The sequence below is a fragment of the Lutra lutra genome, chromosome 4 (assembly GCF_902655055.1).
Source record: "Lutra lutra chromosome 4, mLutLut1.2, whole genome shotgun sequence".
In the NCBI taxonomy this organism is placed as follows: Eukaryota; Metazoa; Chordata; class Mammalia; order Carnivora; family Mustelidae; genus Lutra; species Lutra lutra.
The window spans coordinates 33,909,309-33,933,781 of record NC_062281.1 but is presented as its reverse complement, the minus strand read 5'-3'; the positions used below and the strand labels follow the sequence as shown (position 1 = coordinate 33,933,781).

The window sequence follows — 24,473 nt, the reverse complement described above, 5'->3', positions numbered from 1 at the left end:
ACCACAAACCATTCATAATACCCTAATATTACTTTATGACTTCAGAAGTCTTATATTTATAATTTATAGGCATTTTTGCTCATTCTTACTAGTACCTTTTCTCTTTTCTCTTCAGTCTTGCCTTGAGATTTATTTTCCCAAGGTTTCCAGAAAGCCAGTTTTTTTATTTTATTGAATCAGATTATTTATTCTTTCTTTCTTTCTTTTTTTTTTTTTAAAGATTTTTCATTTATTTTTTTCGACAGAGATCACAGGCAGGCAGAGAGGCAGAGGGAAGCAGGCTCCCCGATGAGCAGAGAGCCCCATGAGGGGCTCGATCCTAGGACCCTGGGATCATGACCTGAGCAGAAGGCAGAGGCTTTAACCCACTGAGCCACCCAGGCGCCCCTGTTTATTCTTTCTGTTTAATTATTTTCTGGTCTTCTCTTACTACTTTTCTACTTAAGATTTACCCTGTAGTTTCCTTCTATATGCTTACGTAAATTCTGAGCTCATTTATTTCCCATTCTGCTTATTTTTAAGTCAATGCATTCAAGCTGTAGATTTTTCACTAAGTACTCTATCAATGTGTTCCAACAGTTTTAATATGTAATACTTTCATTATGGTTATTTTCAAAATATTTTATGAGTTCTACTGTGATTTTCAGCATTAGTGCAGGAGTTATTTAGGAATATGCTTTCAAACATAATGTGTTTTGTTGTTACTTCCCCCCAGTTTTTTATTGTGGCTTCTTATATAACTGCATTGTGGTCAGAGAACACAATCTGAATGATGCAAAGTCTGGCAAATGGAATTCAGAATTCCTTTGTAGTTTAACACATTATCAATTTTTTAATAAATGTTCCCTATGTTTTTGAAAACAATGTATATTCTCTATTCATGGAAATAATTATAAACATACACATATGTAAAATACATGTTCCTAATAGATCAAGCTTGTTAATTTTTGTTTATCAAATCTTCTGTCTTTACTATTTTTGTTTAATCTAAGGAATTCTGATTAAAGATATGTTTATTAACTTCCATGAACTGGATCAAACTTGGTAATTCTCCATATTTTGCTGCTTTGCATGTATTTTAGGCTATGTTATGAGGTACACAAAGTTTATCATGATTCCATTCCCTAGTGGATTATTTGTTACTAGTATTTTGTGTCTTAAGCTCAATTACACCTAATGTTAATCTTCCTACACTAGCTTTCTCTTTATCAGTATATCCAAAGCTTATCTTTTTCTATTATCCCTCTCCAAACTGTGTTTATTTTAGGTATGTTCTTAGAAGCCCTTTATAGGAGGGTCATGCCAATCAACGAACCAATAAACCTGATCAGACTTTTAAAGGTTAAATGAGTTTTTTATTGAATACCCTTCTATTGGGGGAGATTCTTCATTTTCCTCCTTTCCTGTGTTCTTTTGTATTCACAGGCTTTGTTTTTGTTTTTTTTCAAGTTTCTTTTACTTTACCAGATACTCAAGATTGCTATCTATTTTTTCAGTAGTTATCTTTTAGATGTTGTAATTCAAACACTAAAACAAACTTCTGTTCTAATAAAGCCCAAGTGGGAGTATTCTGTGTTTCTATTCGCCTCTCAAATTCTCAGATTTGGTGGAAAAATTTACAACTTTACTTTCACTAATCTCTAACTGAAATTTTGCATTCCACTTATGAATATAAACAACAAACCATGATAATATTTATAGTACCCGTCACTAGCCAAGATCATAGATAATTACACATTACATTTCAGCTTTAATAGATATCTAGAATAACTATTTACAGTCAAAAATCACCTTGAAACTACAGTAGCTATTAGAACCATCACTTCCTAATATGTTAATAAGCATATATTACTATAATACAAACTTGTAAAAATATCTCATAGCTATACTTCGATATAATTGGTTCCATTTGTGATAATATGTATTCTGATTTGTGAGTTTAAAAACATTCTAGGAAAGGATCTACTACTAAAGTGTTCACAGCATAAAAAAAGGTTAAGGAAGGGGCACCTGGGTGGCTCAGTTGGTTAAGCGACTGCCTTCGGCTCAGGTCATGATCCTGAAGTCCTGGGATAGAGCCCCACATTGGCCTCCCTACTCGGTGGGGAGTCTGCTTCTTCCTCTGACCTCTCCTCTCTCATGCTTTCTCTCTCTCTCTCCCTCTCAAATAAATAAATAAAATCTTAAAAAAAAAAAAAGATTAAGGAAAAAAAAAAACCTGGTGCACTTGTGATGAGCAGTGGGTGATGTGAAGAATGGTTGAGTCACTATATTACACACCTGAAACTAATATAACACTGTGTGCTAACTGTACTGGAATTATAATAAATAAAAACAAAATAGTAAAGTTTATCACGTCTGGAGTAAATTTGTATTTGGGTTTTGTTGGCTGTTTTTGTTAGTATTAATATTTTCCATACATTCTGGAAATAGAGCTCATTCTGTAGAAGCTCTTCTGGTTCTCTCTCTCTCTCCTTTTCATCCACTCTCTTTCTGTACTCCCCCATCTGTGTTGCCCTACGTGCTGTAGCTACATTCACCTGGGTCTCCATTCCAGAGGTGGTTCAGAGCATTACAGAGCCTGTCGTGGAGTCAGCAGGTACCTGGTTAAATTCCTATTTGTAAGGCTATGTCCTCCCAGCTCTCTAAGCTTTCAGTCCCATTCAAGTTCAGGCAGTGGATAGTGATTAATGCAAGTTTGTTTCAGCCTTTTTAAAAAAAATTTTTTTTTAATTTAATTTTTATTTAAATTTAGCTAACATATAGTTTATTATTAGTTTCAGAGAGAGAGTTCAGTGATTCCTCAGTCTTATATAACACCCAATGCTCATTACATCATGTGCCCTCCTTAATGTCCATCACCCAGTGACCCCATCCTCCTCCCCCCTTAAGGCTTCTTTCTTGAGCAAAACACCCTGACTCCAGTTCTTGGCTTCAAGCAGGGAATTAAAATCCAATCCTCTATCTCCTCTTGTTAAGATGGGTTTTGTTGATTTTGGTAAGTTTCAAGGGAGAGGAATAAGGTAAAAATGTCTTCATGTTACCATTTTTAACCAGTTTTATAAGGAGAGCTCTAAGTATTGCTTATACATCATTCATATAATTTTAGTCTCCCTCTTTTATCTAGGTTTTACTTTTATCTAAACTCAGGAATGGATGTTTTCTTTTTATCAAAAATGCTTTATTTTTAAAAATATTTTTATTTATTTGAACGAGAGAGCGAGAGAGCACAAATAGGCAGAGTGGCAGGCAGAGGGAGAGGGAAGGAGCAGAGAGAGTGATGGGGACTCGATCCCAGGACCCTGGGATCATGACCTGAACCAAAGGCAGATGCTTAACTGACTCAACCACCCAGGTGCCCCTATCAAAATGCTTTAAAACATCTGTTTATTCTAGATAATCATACACTTCTTTGACTTGTCAATATAGTAAATTAATTTAGAATTTTCTAATGGACTCACTTTTCTGTCTAAATGAGCTGCATTTGATCATGGTACAAATTTCTTTTGAACAATTTAAGATTACACCAATATTCACAAGTGAAACTTGACTGTCGTGTGTGTGTGTGTGTGTGTGTGTGTGTGTGTGTGTGAGATCTTTTTAAAGTTTGGTATTTTTAATGATAATGATTTCAGTAAGAACTAGGACAATTACTAAAATCACCTTCTGATCTCATTGGGCTGTGTAAATCCAAATTCATTAACTTATTCTGGAATTTAGGAAATTTTCTTTTAGAAGTGTGGCCTATGTCTAATTTTGTTCTGCGTTTTAGTATTGTGCTTGGTTTTAGTGTTTCTTTGTAAAATCTCAAGGATCCAACACATGCTCAGAATCAAATGGCAGTACTCCAGGTAGCCTCCTCCGTGATGGCAATAATTTCCAAGTCTTATGGAACTGAGCTGGTAGGCGGCAAATTTAATTTTGGGGTTGATTTTTAGTTAAAAGATAAAAATCTCTAAAAACTCTAGTTTTATGTTGAAAGAAATCCAATACAAGGAATCCCTATGGTTAAAATGCTATTTTGTAAACATGTTTATATTTAGTCATAAGCAACAGAAAATAAGCCTCTTGTCTGGGTTCCAACACTGGCACTATTGCACAAGGATCATCTTAGTGGCACATACTAACAATCCATCAGGCAAGAGAATCACACTTCTCAGAGAACAGTTTCTATGCGAGCTCAGCTTCAGTGTTCCGGAAGATATGGCTTGGGGCAGAAGGGACCAGAGGAAAACAAACCAGATGGCCCCTGTTTTACGACTTCCACAGAAAAAGGGGGATTGAACACAGTTGTGTTTCTCAAGAGACACTGGTTGTCTCATTAGTTAAGGGATATAAATAAGGAAGATGGATGAAATAGACAAAGGGGATTAAGAGGTACAAACTTCTAGTTGTAAAATAAATAAGTCACAGGATAAAAAGTACAACATAGGGAATGTAGTCAATATATTATAGTAACACTGGTAAGTGACAGATGGTGACTACCTTACCATGGTGAGTACTGAATAATGTAGATAATTGTTGATCACTATGTTGTACACTTGAACTAATAGAACATTGTACGTTCATTAACTATATTTCAAAAACCCCTGCAAAAGTAGGCTAAACTTATAATCTTACTTTTTAAAAAATGTAAGAAGGGATTTAAATCTGTGATCTGCCAAGTCTCTTCTAAATCTAAAATCCCATACCTACTACCTATAAAAATACTACTAATGAAACAATGTTGAAGATGCCTTTATGCTGTTGCAGGCACCGCCTCTGTGATAGGCATGACTTTCTGATTTGTGTTTCAGTTCTAACCACAGTTATTTATTAAGGCACAGTAATTTTTTATTTTTCTCCCCTTGGGCAAATTTTTTTCCTAATAGCCTTGATATAATTTCCTTAAGCGAGCGTTATCTACTTCTACTGAACCTTCTCTCCTTAGTATCTTATCCCCATACTGCTTTTCTGTAATTTTAAATGTTTTTAAAATGAATCTTAATCTTTATTTATATTTATTAGAATCTTAAACTTTTGTTTATTTCTCCTAGGCATATCTTTCAAAAGTTCTTGTGTTTCGAAGTTATAAAAGAGATTTTTCTAGACACATTATTAGCTTGTTTCAAGTCTTATATATATACATATACACAGGTAAACACTACAATCATGTTTTAGCTTGTTAAGACAGAGGACTCTACGAATAAGACTAAGGTTATGGGCTAAATTTCCAAGTGGATTAGTGAGTTCTGTTTATTTGTCCCACAGCCAAAGATTACACTCTTGATCCTAATAAGCTATTTTACAAATGTGCACCTTTTGTTAAAAGGTAATCTACAAGAATATGGATGGCTCAGTAGAAATCCATTACAACCATCAGAAAAATATTCAGAACACATACCCTTATAGTACGGGAAGGATGGACCATTATTCCAACCCTTAATATGGTACTAGTAACTATAGTTGATTACATTTTTAGAAAATTACCTTTTATATAACTGCATGCTGAGTGATGGATACTTGGAAACTGAATTTATATTTTGTAATATTATATGGTAATTCAGAAGGGTTATCAGAATTACCTTATGGTAATGATTTCCCCTGGGTTTGCCCGTATGAACCAGCTGCAGTTGATTCTGGCAGGATACTCAGAAGGCCAGCCTGGGCTTGTGATTATACCACTTGGTGCTCGAATTTGTTCTGGAGTCTCTCCACAAGCTGGAAGAAGCCAAAGCAATCTTAGCTAATTATTATACTTTAAAACAAAGCACTAAGTAAATCAGTGTTTATTTAAAAACAAAAACAACCCACACATCAGACATCAAATCATACACAATAAAATATGCCATCATCAACCTTAAATATCTTTTATTATTTAGTAAGATATTTTATTTTCTTCCCTTTTAGTCAAAGTATTTCATTCTAATTAAGTATACATTTTGGGGAGGCATGAAAGTTTTCAAACTGGGCCTTTGAATAACAGTTTAAAAGTCAGGATTATTAGCTTTAGCCATGGTTATTGATCAGCTGATTCATCTATCTTTTTTCAAAACTCACCTTTTAAATTCATTTTCTTTATTACAAACTAACTATAAAGTTCATTGTTTACTGAATTACTGTTGTTCAAGAGTACCATTTTGGTTTTTGGACACTTTAAATTAAAAGACTATTATATAAAGAGTCTTCTGAACAAAATAAAAAACGGAAAGCACATATAAACATAATAGCAAGATGCCAGATTGTTACAAAGATCGTGGGTGACTGGATAAAGACTGCAAAGCACTATACTTCAAAAGTACTGCAAAGTAGTTCTTTAATTTATTCTGTTAATATTTCTAAATTTTATTACAGGGTGATAAATGAACCCTAAATTATTTTAAAAATAAAAGCTTGAAAAGATGACTAAAATATTATGTGATTAGATATCTGAATATCATGAAGAAATACAGTAACAAGCTTAAACTACTACCAGCACTTTCCTGGTTTATTCTCCTTGCATGATCTTGAACTCTCAGAGTGATATAATTCACATCTTACCTATCCAGAGGTCAGCAGATAATGTGACAATTTATTCTCCCTCAATTTAAAAAATAGTCATTGGAGTCCAAAAAAATACATGATGAATGTTTTAAGCTTTCAGTAAAATTTAAAACCTTAGAACCTCTTATTTGATATAATTTCAACATATTAGATTATTTGATTTCTAAAATAGCAGCAGATTAGAAGCAGCAAATTAGAAGTAAGGAAAATAGCTGCTCGGGGTCCAGAGCCAGTTACCAGAAGTAATGGGGGCAATTTTCAGAATAAAAAAAGTATGTGCTGAAGTGAAAAACCACGACGGCTCAGAACATGTATAATACTGCCTATCTTCCAAAAGCTGAGAGAAGACTATCCTTTCGTAATACTTAGAGGAATCATACCTAGCTAAAAGAGTTACTGAGTGAGTACAGGAATCCTTGTACGCAAAGTGTAGTATGTGGCTGGAACTTCCATGCTTTTTGAGTTCTGCTGTTAGTTTAAAAATTAGTTCACTCCGTTAATAGATAGGCAAGTATAATTATAACTACAATTTGTAAAAATGGCATTTTTTTTGGTAACAGAGGTTACAATCCACTCAATTAAGGTTAGAATGCTAAGAAGCATACTATGCAATTTTAAAAAGGTTTATCTATAATGATCAAAATAAAGCAAGCTTTATTGCTGAAGGAGTCAATCCTCATTTCCATAGAATAACCCATTCCCTGAAGAAACAGTGCAATCTAGGTTTTGAAAGTATACTTTACTAAAGAAAAATTGTTCATGCCTAAAATGCATCTACCCTAGAATTAGGGTACATAGCCCCAAAAGGATCTTGTTTTTAATCACTTTTAGAAAACAGACCCATAACACAGAATATTTCAAGGATATAGTATATCGAAAGCCTATTACACATCTTATTGCCCACTCAGAGTTGAAACTTCCAACTATTTTTGGTTAAATTTCATTAAGAGTAAAATTTCCCCTATAATTTTTTTAAAATTTTTGATACTTTAGAGAAAGACTAAATTTAAATGTGAGCTTATTGACAATGACGTGCTAGAGGTTTGCTTTTAAATTTAATGAATTATCATGATAATAATTAAAGAAAAGATATCCTAAGTCATTTATCTGAACTTTTCCTTTCTTCGTTATCTCTTGCCAAAGCATTTGGGAGTAGTATACTAAACAAAAAACCAGGAAGGAATAACTTATGGCAAAGCAGACAATTTGTTAGCCTTTAAATAAATGGATAGAGTACTTTCAGGGGAAAAGCCAGGAAGAATTTCATTAGGTTTTGTTTTAAATTTCTACCCCCTGAATACAGAGAAACCCATAGGTGGTGCTCTTATACCAAAAACTAAGTATGTTATGTTCTGATATGGATGCTCAAAAATACTATTGTGATTATTTTATTTTCATACAACTGCCTAAGAATAAGATACACCAGCTATAAATAAGAATGGATATTTTAAGATTTAGTATTTCACATTTCTAATTCAATAAGTACTTTAAAAACAAAATGATAGTATCATGTTGCTCCTTTAATTGGTTATGAATACATATTTTGACTTAACTTTGCACATTTGCAACGTGCGACATGACTGAGTTTGGCATTTAGTTTCAAATCCAACCAGAGGCTTTTTATCAACACATTTTTCCATGTGCTACACATTGGGCATGTAGATAAATATACTCTAGAACAACTGTAACTTCTTCCTTTCTCTATTTAAGAAAGAGTAAATTCAAATGCCAAAAGAGTAAGATTAACATTAGAAACCATTAAGAAAGTTTCTGTCCCTTTGGGTTAAAAATTTGGGTTAAAGTCTATCATATATAGACTTTATCGATAGATCTATAGATACCTATCTATATATAGATATATACCTATATATAGATAGGTATCTATAGATCTATAGATATATCTATAGATAGGTAGATTTGGAATCGTAACATCTAGATGCTATCTGTTCAACCTGTCATTTACTGGCTTTGTCATAGTGTAAGCTATGAAACCTCTTTGGGTCTGGGCTTCCTTGTGTGTTAAAATAAGAAGGTGCTACTTGAATACCTCTAAGGTCTGTTTTGGCCCTAAATCATGCCCATCCCCATCTCCCATCATCAAGATATATTTCTACTACATTTCTGATGGCTCATCAGGATGTACTCATAAATTTTTCCTTGTTTTCTCACTTTTCATTTTCTCTCTGGCCTACTGAAACCAGACTTTCAATTCTTAACTCCATAAAAACCTTGCTAGCAGGCAAAACCATCACTGACCTTACTGCTGAATCAAAGGGATGCTCATCCCCATCCTATTTGATCCCTCTGGCGTATCTAAGAGGGATTTGTTTTTTCTTGATACTCTAGTACCTTGACTTTGCTGACATCATTTCTTCTGGCTTACCTCCTACCTCTGACTGTTCTGTGTTAGTTCTCTAGCTCTAGATCATCCTCTTTGGCCAGCTTCTGGCAGGCTGGTGTTTGTAGTTCATTCCCAAGCCTTCTGCTCTCCTCGCTCTCTACGGAAGGTCTCATTCCCTCCTACAATTTCAACTATGCTCTACAGTTCATGGGTTTAAGATCTCTAACCCAGAGATTTTACATAATCAAACGCCCACTGGACATTCCAACCTCAAATTCAACACGATCAGAACAGTGTATTTCCCAAATCTTTCTTTTTATTGTATATTCTGAATCCTTATTGTCTTAGGCATCAGTTGGTTAAAGGAATAGTCACTTTACTTAATTCAAATAAAAGGGAAATTTACTTTAATATTACAGGCAATTTTGGGGTGCTTGGGTGGCTCGGTGGGTTAAAGCCTCTGCCTTTGGCTCGGGTCGTGATTTCAGGGACCTGGGATCGAGCCCCGTGTCAGGCTCTCTGCTCAGCGGGGAGCCTGCTTCCCTTCCTCTCTCTCTGCCTGCCTCTCTGTCTACTTGTGATCTCTGTCTGTCAAATAAATAAATAAAATCTTAAAAAAAATATTACAGGCAATTTTAAGGACTTCCAAGCATAGTAAATAACTCAGGCCTTAAGAGCAACTAAAATGAGAAATTTCTAAATTAAACACTGACACTGCCTTCATCACCTCTCAGGCCTGCTTTATCTCCTAACATCTACCCCAATCTTCCAATTGACTTTTTCTGAGTCCTCTATTTTTTCATTATTTCGGTGTCTCTAATGATTCCCCATTCCTAACTCATTGTAACCCTTCAGCTCAAGTACATACCATCAACTGTAATTTCAATTTTTCTTATTTGTTATATTTATATTAATGTTATTCATTTTATATTTTATATGAAAGATATGTGGTGAGATATTCACTTTGATAATACTTAAGCCTCCATCCCCTCACTTGTAAATAGGGATTATACCTACCACCTAGTGCTACAAAGGTTAAATACAACTATTATGGTAAAGGACTTAGCACACTGCTTGATTACAATAAACTGTAATAAATAAATAACAGCACATGATCCCTAGTCAGACTGGTTGGTAGTAATGCCTGGAATGCTATAGTGAGATGTGTTCAGACTAAGTGGAAAGAGGCAGTGACTATTCATTTAGTACATACTGGGCACCACATGCTCTGGAAAGAATGAGAAATTATGCCACCAATTAACTGGTTATCTGATGACATGGGCAGAAGGTAGGGTAAGGATAAGGTTGGGATATATACCCACAAAACAGTGCTTTAGAGAGTGAATCTTTTTTTGTTTTGCAACGAAACTGTTTCTATAATTCTACTAGTCTGAATGTCATCCTTCCAGACTTTGACTATACTCCCAATTTGGGATATACCAAACCTGACATTCTTTTACCTACATTTATTCTACCCATTCCTTCTCTAATGCTTATACATAATCATATATATAAATCTCTATATGAGTATGTACATATACACACACATTTTATTTATTTATTTATTTATTTGATGGAGAGAGGGAGAGATCACAAGTAGGCAGAGAGGCGGGCAGAGAGAGAGGGGGAAGCAGGCTCCCCACTGAGCAGAGAGCCCTATGTGGGGTTTGATCCCAGGACCCTGAGATCACGACCTGAACTGAAGGCAGAGGCTTAACCCACTGAGCCACCTAGATGCCCTACATATTTTTTTTTTTTTTAAGATTTTCTTTTTAGGGGTGCCTGGGTGGCTCATTTGGTTAAGTGTCTGACTCTTGGTATCAGCGTGGGTCATGATCTCAGGGTTGTGAGCCCACGCACTGGGCTCCATGCTCAGTGGGGAGTTCGTTTAAGATTCTCTCCCTTTATCTCCCCACCACCCGCCCCAGCTCACCAAAACACAAACTCTCTAAAATACATAATTAAGTCTTAAAAAATAAAATATTATTATTATCTTTTTCCTTTTAAAGTAATCTCTACACCCAATGTGGGGCTTGAATTTACAATCCTGAGATTGTATGCTCTACCAACTGGGTCAGTCAGGTGTCCTGAATTATATTTTAATTTTTGATTAAATTATTCCCCATTAGAAGCAAATGTCTTCAAGGAGTAAGTGTGAAGCCCAGAGGATATCGATGCAAAGTCTGGACTGATTCTAGGTATAAGTATCAGGGATAATTGACTGTTGTTAGCATTTTGATTGCTATTTTGTCAGGGCTATCCTTACAAAGCTACAGAGTTGTAAGTGATGTGTACCAATACTACTTTTCTCATAAGCCCTGTTAGTTTAGTGTTTAACTTTGCAGACTGTCAGATTTTCCAGAAATGATTATATTTTATAGTCTTTGTTCATTTTGCTTCCTTCATAGACCTCTTAACAACCAGTATCAACTTTTGGTTCTTGGAATAGAAATATCTACAAAAAACATATCTACCTAATTTACTCTTTAGATATAAACAAGCATTCAAGTATTTTGGATGATGATAATCCATTATATCTACCTTTGATAAATTTCTTGTAACTCTAGAAACAGAAATTCCCAAGTTAAGGAGGTTCCAATTCAAAAGACAGCAACTTTCCACTTGGACAGCACCTTCTCCATAAAATTATGTAGTGATTACGTTATCTGATTAGTTCTAAAAAGCCTATTTAATTCATAGTGGTTCTAAGAGGACAACTGGAATAAAAAATTGAAATTATTATAATGCCAGTGGTTAAGCTATACTCAAAAGCTAAACTGAATATATACAGCTTTTAAGTTAGCCTGTTTGTTATCAATCAAGAAAGGAAGAATTAACTGAGGAATGAATAGGTAGAGATTCTCTGATGGTGTTCTCAATAAGATTTTGATATTAGTTTTCAGGTTTAGAATACAAAGATCTCACTGCATAGTTCAGAAAATGGCAAAACTGAGAAATACTCAAGACTTCTTCAGGTTTAACCTGATACTATTTCTTAATCTCAAAGAAAAGGAAAGAGCTATGGTTTTAAGCTAGATTAATGCCTATAACTATCAAATTCAAAGAAATCATTTAAAAAATAGGAAGTGCTCAAACAACTGCTATTTCACAGGACACACGGCAAAGGAGAGGAGAGAATGACTTCAAAATAATGTTAAAGAAACCACCCTTCAATTTGAGATTTCATGGTTTTAAAGCCCGAGTTAAAAAAGAAGCAGGCAAGGAAACTGATGATTAGAACTGAACTACCTGTAAAAGGAAACAAAACGACAATTTCCTGTTCTACAGATGAAGAACTGGGTTTCTTTTCAAAACTGACAAGAGCTGACACTTTATGACTATCAGTAGCCTAGACTGAAAGTGACATGGAACCTTTTGCCTTTGGTTTTAATAAGCCACAAAACTGAAATGCAAAGAAAAATCAACTATGCTTTACTGACCATTGAAGGACATAAAATACATATGAAAGACACATGAAAAGAGCATGTAGGGAATTCATGCTCTCATGGAAATTGCAGTTTTGGAATGAGATATGCTTATTCATTTAATCCAAGAAATTTATAAATAGTTACAAGAACATACAAAAAAAAATGGTCCTGAATGATACAGTATACTTTAAAGTCATTATAAACAATGCATCATATGGGCATATGGTATTATTAAACAGACACAAAGAGCCACACTTACAAAAAACCTGCATTATATAAATATAGAACAGGGAGGGCTTATTTGACTATTAACACAGCATTTTTTCACAAAACCGAAGTAGGCAGAGCCAGAGTAAAGAAAGAGCACATTCCAAATCAGAAAAATTTAATGACCCAGTTCAGTAGACACCAGTCAAGCCAACGTAGGCTACTATGAAAAGAAGTGATGTGATGCAAAGAAAGAAACTGGTGAGGCACAGAGGTCAGCTAAGACGCTCCTCTAACCTGTAAACTTTTCCTTCACCGAAGTTCCACTATCTCACAAGAGCAAGAGCATGCTCCGTCTGTTTATAAGCAAAGGACAGCTTTATAGTCAGTGGTGGTGTTTCAGAGTATGGTGTTTTATAAATATTAACTCCATTATGGCTGATAATACAAAAGCAATTCCAAATGTTGAAAACACTAGCAAGAAGAAATTAATTCCAATGGAAATAGAAGTACTTAAAAAAAGTGCCATCTCTTAGATAAAGCAGCAGCAAAGGGTGACTACCGAAGGGGACTTAGGATTCGAGAAGGAAGATTCTGAAGGCTGACGAGGAAATCACATGATATATGGAAAAGACTGTGCCTGAACGAGAAATGTCAGGCACTGAGACATGGAAAATTAGGATATGCAGACAGATGATTAGCATGAAAACCGGACACCTACTGGTCCAGTTAGTGTAGGAGAAGGGCAGCACTTTGAAACTTAAAGGTTAAGTATGGTGCACAAGCCTGACTTGTTACACGCCAGAGGTTTATGGTTCATGAGCTGAAGGACCGTGCACACAATCAAAGGGAGGAGTGAGTGGTCAGGCTTGTGGATCTCATTACTAATAATGATAATGCTGTTGTGTCAGGTACTTCCTTTTTTTTTTTTTTTTTCCTTTTTTAAAAGTTTACTTATTTAGAGGGGTAGGGGAGAGGGGCAGAGGGAGAGAGAGTATCTCAAGCACACTCCTCGTTGAGCACAAAGCCCAATGTGGGGCTCAACTTCATGACCCTGAAGTCATGATCTGAGGTGAAATCAAGCCACCCTGGCATCTCTCAGGTACTTTATTTAAATTCTTAGTATTTAATTCTTAATATTACTTAATTCCATACTAATTAATTCTCTTCTTATTCCTATTTAACAGAGAAGAAAAAAAAATGGAGGCACAGCGAAATCAATTTTCCTAAGATCACAAAAAAGCTAGTGAAGTGTCACAACTGGGATTTGAACCCAGGCAACAGGCTTCAGGGGCTGCAGTCCTAGCCACTAAGACACACTATTGCCCTAGCGAACTCCCTACTTGGAATAATTATCAGGAAGATAGCAGGAGCTGCTTCAACAGAATTTCAGTGAAGATAAAAGTAGTTTATTTTGTAAAAACGTTCTCTTGGTCCTATATTAACACAAAGAGAAAAGATTTTAAAACTTGTCAAGACTGATTCCTATTTGCTACAAATCTATGTAGTGACTGAAGACAGGACTAATCTGCTTCTTGGTTTCTTTGGAAGAGTATTTCAGGACCCACCTTTAATAAGAAAAATGTACAGACAGGACTTAATTATAGGCAAGATATCTGGGGCACGGGGTAGAACAGCAGCAATAAGGGGAGGCAGTGAAGGCTGAAGAAAGTATTTCAAAGGAAGGAGGAACAGAGAAGGGGAAAAGCAGGAAAGGCTAGAGGACTAACTGAAGATGGTAGTATTTTTTTTTTTTAGAGATTTTATTTATTTATTTGACAGAAAGAGATCACAAGTAGGCAGAGAGGCAGGCAGAGAGAGAGTAAGGGAAGCAGGCTCCCTGCTGAGCAGAGAACCCAATGCGGGGCTCGAACCCAGGACCCTGGGATCATATCATGACCTGAGCTGAGGGCAGAGGCTTTAATCCACTGAGCCACCCAGGTGCCCCAGAAGATGGTAGTATTCTTAATGTTAAGACAGAGTCTAGAAAGCAAGCGTGTGGAGTATGAAGTCTATGGGTCACTGAGAACACTGGGCAAGTCTCAAGAGAACATCAGAATCCAAAGATGAATGAAAAGCAAGACTGGTCCTCTGTCAGGCTGTCCTCTACGACACAGCTAAGCCCCAGCAACTTCCACAGAAAACAAGAAGTCCACCATCAGGAAGAAACAACTTCAGTTTGAAAGTTCTCTTCTTGCAACGTGACTGCGTTTGTCGCCTGTCCCAGTGTCCTGATTTCTTTGACCTTTTATTGCCCAGACTCCTTGAACACCTGGTGTCCAATCTGAGCTCTCACACAGTGTAAATGTCAGAACCGTCAGCGCACTGAAGGTGGACAGCACTGGAAGGAGACGGAGACTGGACATGGGTGGTGATCCCTTAGATTTACTCCACATTTCATTCCAACATTTTCAGGAAGTCTGAAAACTGAACTTCCCTTTTTATGGAAACAATTACTGACACTCTAATAGCAATATTTACTAGTCTAAGATGGGAAGGTTTTTAATTGTTATTTAAAAGGTAAGATCAGGAACGCCTGGGTGGCTCAGTTGGGTTAAGCAACTGCCTTTGGCTCAGGTCATGATCCGGGGATCAAGTCCCACGTCGGGCACCCTGATAGGCAAGGAGTCTGCTTCTCCCTCTGACTTCTTCCCTCTCATGCTCTCTCTTTCCCATTTTTGGTCTTTCTCAAATAAATAAATACAATCTTTTTTTTTTTTTTTTTTTTTTTTTTTAAGGTAAGATCAGTACAAGCAGGAAAATTTATATTAAATCTATCACTCACACTCAGGACTCTCAGTACTTTCAAACCTGTTACTAGAAGTCACACATTTCTACTTTAAGCAGGAAATCCTACATCTAGCTGCTTATAATTAAATGAATATTCCTTTGCATTAGCACAGATACTTAAGAATGAATGCAGCAATATATTTATTCCTATTATTTTAAATAATGTTTTTTGAGGACCAAAATATTTCATGTGGTCTTTGACTCTAATCAAGGCAGGTAACCCCTTAGTTTCTTGAGGGCCACTAACGTTCAGAACAAACAGTGATCAAGGGTTACATGGCAGTAAAATAGAATATATTTTTTAAGAAGTTAAAAGAGGCACAAAATATAGAAAAAGAAGGAAAAACAGAAAAAAAAAGAAAAACCCACAGTTTTTCCAGTTCCAAAAGGGTCATAGCATAATATGACTACGATAAGGAGAGTGCCCTTAACAGAACTATCCAAATAGCTTTATCCTAAAATTTCTAAGTAAAAGAGTAATTCTGAATTTTGCCAGCAAAGCATAAGATAAGGTAAATGGTGGAAGATTCAACCTTTTATACCTTTTCCTAAGGGCCTGAAATGGCAATTATTTTCCTGTAAGGGCATAGAAACTATTGATAATGGTACCTCTATTTCCCAATTTTAAGTACTACAGAAGACTAAAATGCTAAGCAAGCTACTACTTCTATTTCCTGAATGGGAAAAAATGTTAATTTTGAAGTTTACTGTGATTCTTGTGGAAAAATAGAAGAGGCAAAGCAAAAATCAGCACCCGAGCAAACATAAATTCGTCTTGACGCTCATGATTTTCCAAGCCATTTTTATCACCTTTGACATAGTTCTTTTAGTATACGTTGCATCTTTTTCCAGGAGTATTCTAGTCTTAGTGTCTTGTCAAGAGTGATACCCAGAAATAAACATACTGTCCAGAGAGTGTGCCAAGGGTGTCTGGGTGGCTCAGTCAGTTACGCGTCTGCCTCTGGCTCAGGTCATGATCCTGGGGTCTGGATCAAGCCCCCTACCAGGTTCCCTGTTTCGCCCTCTCCCTTTGCACCTCCCTCCACTTGTGCTCTTTCTCAAGTAAGTAAAATCTTAAAAAGAAGAAGAACAACAACCTCCATCTACTTTGTTCTGGATACTGTATTTCCAGTACTGTAGTTTAAGACAAACCAGCTCTAACAGACACGGAGCTATTAATCCACTGGAATCCAAAGTCCACTCTGCTCCTCCGCCAAGTGACTGGCTTTTGCACAATAGCTGCGTAGTACATCCAATCCAAAGTCAGGCCTTAGCAAAATCACAAACAATTAACATGCTATCACACTTGGAAGAATTATTCTCAAAGTAGAAAGGATTATCCTCAGAGTTACAGAGTAGAAAAGAAAATGTCAAGTGTCTGAATGCAACGTGTTATACCTTCGCTGGATCTGGCCTACGCATTCGAGTGGGTAAGTTTCACCTTCACCATCTAAGCCTCACATGCTGCTGTCACATTACCACCTGTTCTGCCCATGGTCCGGGTGCTCATACTTACTGTTCTGACACTGAATTTATTTACTGCTTCTTATAATAATATAAAATTATACCATATAATAATCTTGCTATAAATATGCAGTTGTTCAACAGACTTGATAATACATGAAATACTATGATTATATAACATAGAACTATGCTTCATATAAAATATATTATTGTATAATAAAACACTGTAAGTAATACTTAATTATATCCTATGTAATGTTACTTATAAAAGTACAATACATTAAATTATGATGCTACCATTACTTTCTTTTCTAAAAGTTTCAGGGAGTGCTCTACTCCAGAAGCTTAAGCGTCTCATAAACAAACTCTCTCAATACAGGCAATGCCTTTAAAAATTAATAGTGTCCTAAGCTATGTGTATTATTTTTTAAAAAATGTGCTTCATCTTGTATTCTCTTCTCACTTTATTCACTTGAAGGACAGTTTCTTGGCTTCACATTATGTTCTCTTTTTTCATATTCTGAAATCCTAAACACCCTAATGGGTTCAGTATCACCTAAAATATAATAAACTTTCTTCCCTTTCTTCATTTAAAACATGGGTAGAAGACATACCACATAATACTGGTCAAAAGAACTGGTGAAATTCTTTTTAGTAAGTTTAGTAGGAGGTCCAGTATTTGACTGAGTAATTGAAAATAATATTAAATTAAAATCACATAGGAAAGGTACAAAGGACCACTTATACCTGCTGTTTTATTCATGCAACTTCTCTATATTTAAAAAATAATTGTAAACTGCTATCAAATAATTATAGTTTAGGCTTTATTTCTTTTCAGAAGATCTGAAAATTCTAGGATAATAAAAGTATTATCAAACTGGATGATCTTCCAGGGATACTTCAAAATACCACATTATAGTATTTAAGCCTAAAATAGTGGCTAAAAACAAAAGCCACTTTACTATAGTGCTCCATACTAATGTAAAATATTACTAATTAATTTGTAAGCAAAATAGTTGCAATTTAGAAAATAATATATCCTAATTAAAAAAGCCACAACTAATAATTATTTATTTTAAAGGCTTATAGGATCAGCAGTGTGCTAGGTCTCTGAGTACTAAAATACAAACTGTAAAATGCAAATACACAAACACAAAGATGATGACTTTTCAAAAAAGATTTATTTATTTGACAGAGAGAGAGAGAGAGAGCACACAACCAGGTGAAGCAGCAGAGGAGGAGGAAAAGCAGGCTCTCCACTGAGCAGGGAGCCTGATGTAGGGTTCAATTCCAAGACCCTGGGATCATGGCTTGAGCTGAAGGTAGATTCTTAACTAGCTGAGCCATCCAGATGCTCTGATGACTTTCTTTAATTATTTATTTTAGAGAGCGACAGAGCAAGTGCATGGGTGAGTGGAGGGAGGGGCGGAGGATGAGAATCTCAAGCAGACTCCGAGCTGAACAGGGAGTCCCACCTGGGGCATGATCCCAGCACCCCTGAGATCATGACCCTGAGATCACAACCTGAGCTGAAACCAAGAGTCAGAAGTTTAACTGACTGAGCCACCCAGCTGCCCTGATGATGACTTTCATAGAATAAAAATTCTGACAAAACAAAGGGTGAACAATACTTAAAAACTACTTGAAGTCTATTTTATATACTCTGCTAATTCAGTTAATATAAACAAGGATTAAGAAAGAAACTTTCCTAACTTGATATTCTCTTTCTCCGCTCCCAGAAATATGGCTTTGTTTGACAAAGAAGTCCATGTTAAATATAAAGTAGTCTCAAGATAAGCTAACCTCGGTACAGATGTTTTAAGGTAGGAACATTCTGAAGCTGTGTCACGGATGAATTGGGAATAACATGTTAATCCTCATATGTAAAAGCTTTCTATTTGAGAAAGCAGCAAGCTCCAACATCTGTTCCTATTAGCAACGAGCAAAACCTTTAAATTTCAACGTAGTTTTGCCTAACGTATATGTAAGAAAGCCAATCTCATTCTCTTATTCTTTGCAATGTCACAACTCTAGGCCATGAATCAAAAAGAGAAGTAAACAATTACATTTCTGAACAGTCTAGGGAAAATGAAAGGTTGGACTTCAATGGAAACATACTAAAAGAAAAGTTAAATTATAGAAAAACATGATCATACCCTAGGAAGTGCTCTCACTCATTGCAGATAGCTATGTAAACTGATACAATTCTTTTTCAAAGCTATCTAGGAAAAGGTTTCTAAATTATTTATGATCTTTGATAGAGTAATTTCTACTTCTAGAAATCTTTGTGAGAAAAGTCTTAGAAATAAAAGACAAGATATAAATTAATATGTCCCTTGTAACAAGACTGAGACTAGGGAAAACCCATTGGGAACAATACATTGATATGTTTAAGAACACTACAACATAGATACTGAATGGAAACTTTATACAGGCATTAAAATAGTGGTTATGAAAAAAAATGTAGTCTGTAAAATGTTAAATAGAAAGTGCAGAAGACAAAATTAGTTATAATTTTAATGGATATGCAATTATTTTTAAGGTATACATAGAAAAAGGACAAATTAAAATATTATGAATTATACTAATGCAGGGTTAATGGGTAACTTTCTTAATTTTTTTGCTCTTTTTCCATGTTTTCTAAATATTTAATGAACCTTGTATAATAAATAAATAAAATCTGTGAAACGAATAAAAATCCTGATTTGGAATTAATTAATAGGGAGGGCATAATCAAATTATTTCTAGAATTACTGATTTAAATAAATATCACAGATGATAGAGTAATATTCAGCTTGAAGTAGATAAATTTAAAAAGTCAAATAGATTTAATTTATGCAAAGGTCTTGTTATAAATCAATCTAACCTAAAAAATGTCTCATTCTATGCAGCAGATGAGCTGTAACTTAGGTGTTTGAAAAGTTTAGACATTTAAAGAACATGAGACATTTGACCTAGACATTTTTAAAAAAGAATGTTAAAATTGCCTTCCTACTCTCTCAACATATACAATTAAATTACTTGGCAGTTTCTAGGATGTAATTTCACAATTTTCACATACTATTAGATTTACAAAAATACCATTTGTCTTTTCTCCTTTTTCATATATCATATATATAAAATTCTGGACAATGGGAAGTTTTAAATAAAAAACATAGAAGAAATAAAATTGTATCCAATAATTTTCCCCCATTTAAAATCATCCAATATATACTCTTTGATACTTTACGTTTTCTTACGCCAAACTCTGTGGTGTAAGAACCAGCAAAAGGATTAACACTTAACTCTCTCAGTAGAGATTTGAGGAGGAGGAAGACAAAAATGAACAGATTAGAAAGAGAAAAAATTATCCCAAGCATAAGAACCAAAAATATATTATCAATCAGAAATAATTCTCATAGTTCACATGAATTCTCAAAATTCATATGAATAAATAAAACTCAGTACTTGGTGTTATTCATGATAAAATAAGAAAAATGAATACTGTCATTTACTACTTACAAGATACTGTAAATAGGCCTTTTATAAATTCATCACCTTACTTAATATGCTTATTATTCATCATAGGATTTACCACTTGAAGACAACATTAGAGGTACGGTTTGCACATGTCTATTTTCTCCATTAAATAAGTTCCTTGAGACAAGAATATTTTACTTGTTGCTCACTCCCACCCTTCTTGGCATAAGGTCCACATGAGGTGCTCAACACACGCTAAGTGAATTTAATTCATTACAGACAGGGTGTCTCTATATCCTGCACTGTCCAGGACAGTCCTGGTTCTGTCTGTAGTGCCAGAATAATTACAAGTAGTGTAGCCTTTCACTTTGAAAGTGGCCTGATGTGGACAATAAACTACTGAGAAACACTAACTGTAGACAAGTTAGAATTATTTCTAAAATTGTCAGTACAATTTCCAAAATGCACAGAATGACAGGACAAGAGCACTGAGCACCGTCAGAGAGAGTAGCAGAGGTAAAAAGAACAGGTGAGGAGTAGAAGCCACTTCTGCTGCTTGCTGATCTCAAGAGAAAGCAAGTCCTACATTTAGAGATTCTTCCAAAGGCTAGATCATTTAGACCAGCCCCCAAGGCACTCTCATTTCACGTGGGGATGCACAGAAATCAGACAGCTTAGACCGTGCCAAGCATTACATGTTCTACAGCTGCATACGACAGCAAAACCATAATGAGTCTGTATATCTGAAAGCACATTTTGAGACTGTATCAACTTATTATTATTTTTTTATAAATGATTTTATTTATTTATTTGACAGACAGAGGTCACAAGTAGGCAGAAAGGCAGGCAGAGAGAGAGGAGGAAGCAGGCTCCCCGCTGAGCAGAGAGCTCGATGCAGGGCTCGATCCCAGGTCCCTGGGATCATGACCTGAGCCGAAGGCAGAGGCTTTAACCCACTGAGCCACCCAGGCACCCCTCAACTTATTTTTTAATGGGTTTCATATTATTCTTGCCCTTCCATATTACCCATAATAATTGGATTTCATATTATTCTCCTTCCACAGAAGAAAGATTTTATAAGAATAACTTTCAGGATAAACAATAAGTCGTAATAAGGTTTCACTGACCTGTGAAGTTAAGCATTTTATTGATGCATAAACATTTAATTAAAATATACATTTTGTTATGTGCTGAATTGTTCACTCCCAAAACTCCTATGTTAAAGTCCTAACCTTTTGTACCTCAGGATGTGACTGGATTTGGGGTCAGAGTCATAAAAGAGGTAATTAAATTAAAATGAGGTCATACGGGTGGACTGTACTGACTGATCCAATAGGACTGGTGTCCTTATAAGAAGAGATTAGCACACAGAGACACAGAACAAAGACCTGTGAAGATACAGGGAGAAGACTGCCACCTGCAAGCCAAATAGAGATCTCAGAAGAAATCAGCTCTATCAACACACTGATCTCAGATTTTAGCCTCCAGACTTGTGAGAAAACAAACTTTTATTAAGTCACCTGGTTTACAGTGCTTTGTTATGGCAACCCTATCAAATGAACGCACATTTCTAAATATATGTCTGAAATGCAGAAGTAGAAAAATCAACATTAAAGAAAATAAACAGGGACACCTCGGTGGCTCAGTCAGTTAAGACGCTGCCTTCAGCTCAGGTCATGATCCCAGGGTCCTGGGATTGGGTCCCGCATGAGGCTACTTGCTCAGCGGGGAGCCTGCTTCTCTCTCTGCTTCTGCCTGCTGCTCTGCCTGCTTGTGGGCACTCTCACTCTCTCTCCCTCTGATAAATGAATGAATGAATGAATAAATAAATAAAACCTTTTTAAAAAATAAACAGGATTAATATATGAAAAACGCACTCTACATATTCTAAGTGCTAAATTTTTAAACTAAATTTTTTTTCAAACAGGAATCTATATAATGGTAATTCTGACATTCAACAAACATCAAAGCTTAGTAGTTTTTAGTCTAATTTCAAGCAAACATAAAAATTAAGAAGTAGAATCTAATCTTGATGAGTTGAAGCAAAATTCCGAATACTGTTATCTGTCCAAATTGCCATAACTCTCATGCTCCATATAAATCTGCATAACTCAGAACACCATTATTTTGTAAATTATTAAGGCATTAAAAAAAATGATGGATGGTAAGAAAAAATATTCATCCCAAGGGCAAGAAAGGCCAACTGGGATTTTATGTAACAGAGAACAAAAAGTTCACTAAAATGGTTTCAGATTCTACTCAAAATTAACTTTGAAGTACAAATTATTGAATTTTGGTATGGTAGCAAAGAAGAACACTTACAATTATCTGCAAAGGCTATTAAAATACTCCTCCTTTTTTCAATTACACATCAGTGTGAGACTAAATTGTTTTCATATATGTCAAACAGAATAACATATTACAAAAGACTGAATGCAGAAACAGATGTGAGAATCCAGCTATATTCTTTTAAGCCATTCTTTGAGACTGCAAAATTATAAAACAATGCCATTCTTCTTATTGATGTTTTTGTTTTGGAAAATTCATTTTTATAACATTATTTTATTGATGTAAACATGCAATAGATTCATTACTGTTATTTCCAAACAATGCATTTTAAAACAATTTCTCATTTTTAATTTCAAATACAGTAAATATCAGTAGCTATAACCTACATTAAAAAATCCTTTGAAGTCCTTGTTATGGACTGAATTGGGCCCTCTTTCAAACTCATTTGTTGAAGCCCAGTGTCATTGTATTGGGAAATAGAGCCTTTCAGGAGGAAAATGAAGTTAAATGAGGTCCTAAGGGTAGGATCAAATCCTACAGGACTTGGGGTCCTTATAGGAGCAACAGACACCAGGAATCTCTCTGCACACAGATGGAAGGCCATGTAAGGACACAGCAAGACACTGTCCATTTGCAACCTAAGAAGAGAGATCTCACTAGAAACTAGCCCTGCTAACACCTTGGTCTTGAACTTCTGGACTCTTGAACTATGAGAAAATAAATATATCCGTTATGTATGCCACTCAGCCTAATGTATTTTGTTATGGAAACCCAAGTAGATTAACACGGTCCTCAGTATTTTAAAAGCTTAAAAGGGGTCCTTAGACCAGCATTTTTAAAAATCACTGAATTAGACAATATCATTTGATTGTGTAAGTTAAAATGTTTGCACACAATCTTCTTATTTCATAGTGACAACTTGGAAAGATAATCCTAATTTTCATTAGCTATTCAAAATAGAAAAGGGAGAAAATTAAGGTTATTTTTCAAATAAAGCTTATTTTTGCTTGACGTGTAAAATCACACAACTAGAAGAGACAAACTGTGAAAGGGTCTAGGTGGGCTACAAAGGCACTTGCTTCCATTTTCAGAAAATCACACTTGTCAATATGTTCGGCTGTGCAAACTATCTCTTAGAAGTTTTGTTAAGTCTATTCACTTTGTGAATATAAAATCAGGCATAAAACAGAAAGAGGAAACTCTGTTTTGCTTCATGTGAGGAAAAAAGTACAAGATGGCATGAAAAAAATCAATCGGTAGTTTGATAAATACACAAAGTGTAATTTTTTTTTTTACCTACATAAAACTTATCAAGACTAAAGGTAAATAATAACATAATGGTAAGAAACTCTATTTCAGTATATGCAAAAATAAAAGATTTTTATCTTTTAAGTAATTAGGGTTGATAGAGCACAAATGGAAACAAAGCTGTGAAAGGCATGTTAAGAAGGAAAATTATAATAGTTACAGGCTTTTACATAATTATTAAGTTATAAAGGTTTAGATGAGTAGAAAAAATGAGTGGAAAAAATTCAGGTTTCTGAATTTCATGGATACGAATATGTTGTTTGGTTGTTTTTTTTTAAATAACATATAAATTGTGTACTCCAGAACAACAATTTTATATATAGTAGTACTCAAATATAAAAATCAAGCAAAATGTTTAACTTCTAAGGCTCTAATACTAGAAATAGCATTCAAAATTACATTTTCATAAATTTCATTTTATATAACTTCGTAAGGAAAGAAAATACTAATTCAACTTGAGTTAATTTTTTTTTTTTTGGGTTCAATGTTTGTATGAAAAAATAATTATGCCGTATGTTTGGAAAAGTATAATCAATCCACGGGCATGCAAGTATCAATTTTATCTTATGAGAATTTCTCCATGTTCCAGTTACTTCATTCCTTATTACATGCTGCAAAAGCGGTAATAATTTTTATAGCCAAATATCACTTTGTAAGATACCAGG

General features: G+C 35.0%; 1 protein-coding gene across 2 annotated transcripts in view; it reads right to left on the bottom strand.

Annotated features, from left to right (window-relative positions):
* The window catches only part of LRP12 (LDL receptor related protein 12), a 74,206-nt gene that overhangs the window by 14,112 nt on the left and 35,621 nt on the right, over window positions 1-24,473 (bottom strand). For both annotated transcript variants that reach the window (XM_047725963.1, XM_047725964.1), the window contains one exon: window positions 5,565-5,700. In XM_047725963.1, the coding sequence (XP_047581919.1) occupies window positions 5,565-5,700 (136 nt within the window). The remainder of the gene's footprint in view (window positions 1-5,564; window positions 5,701-24,473) is intronic.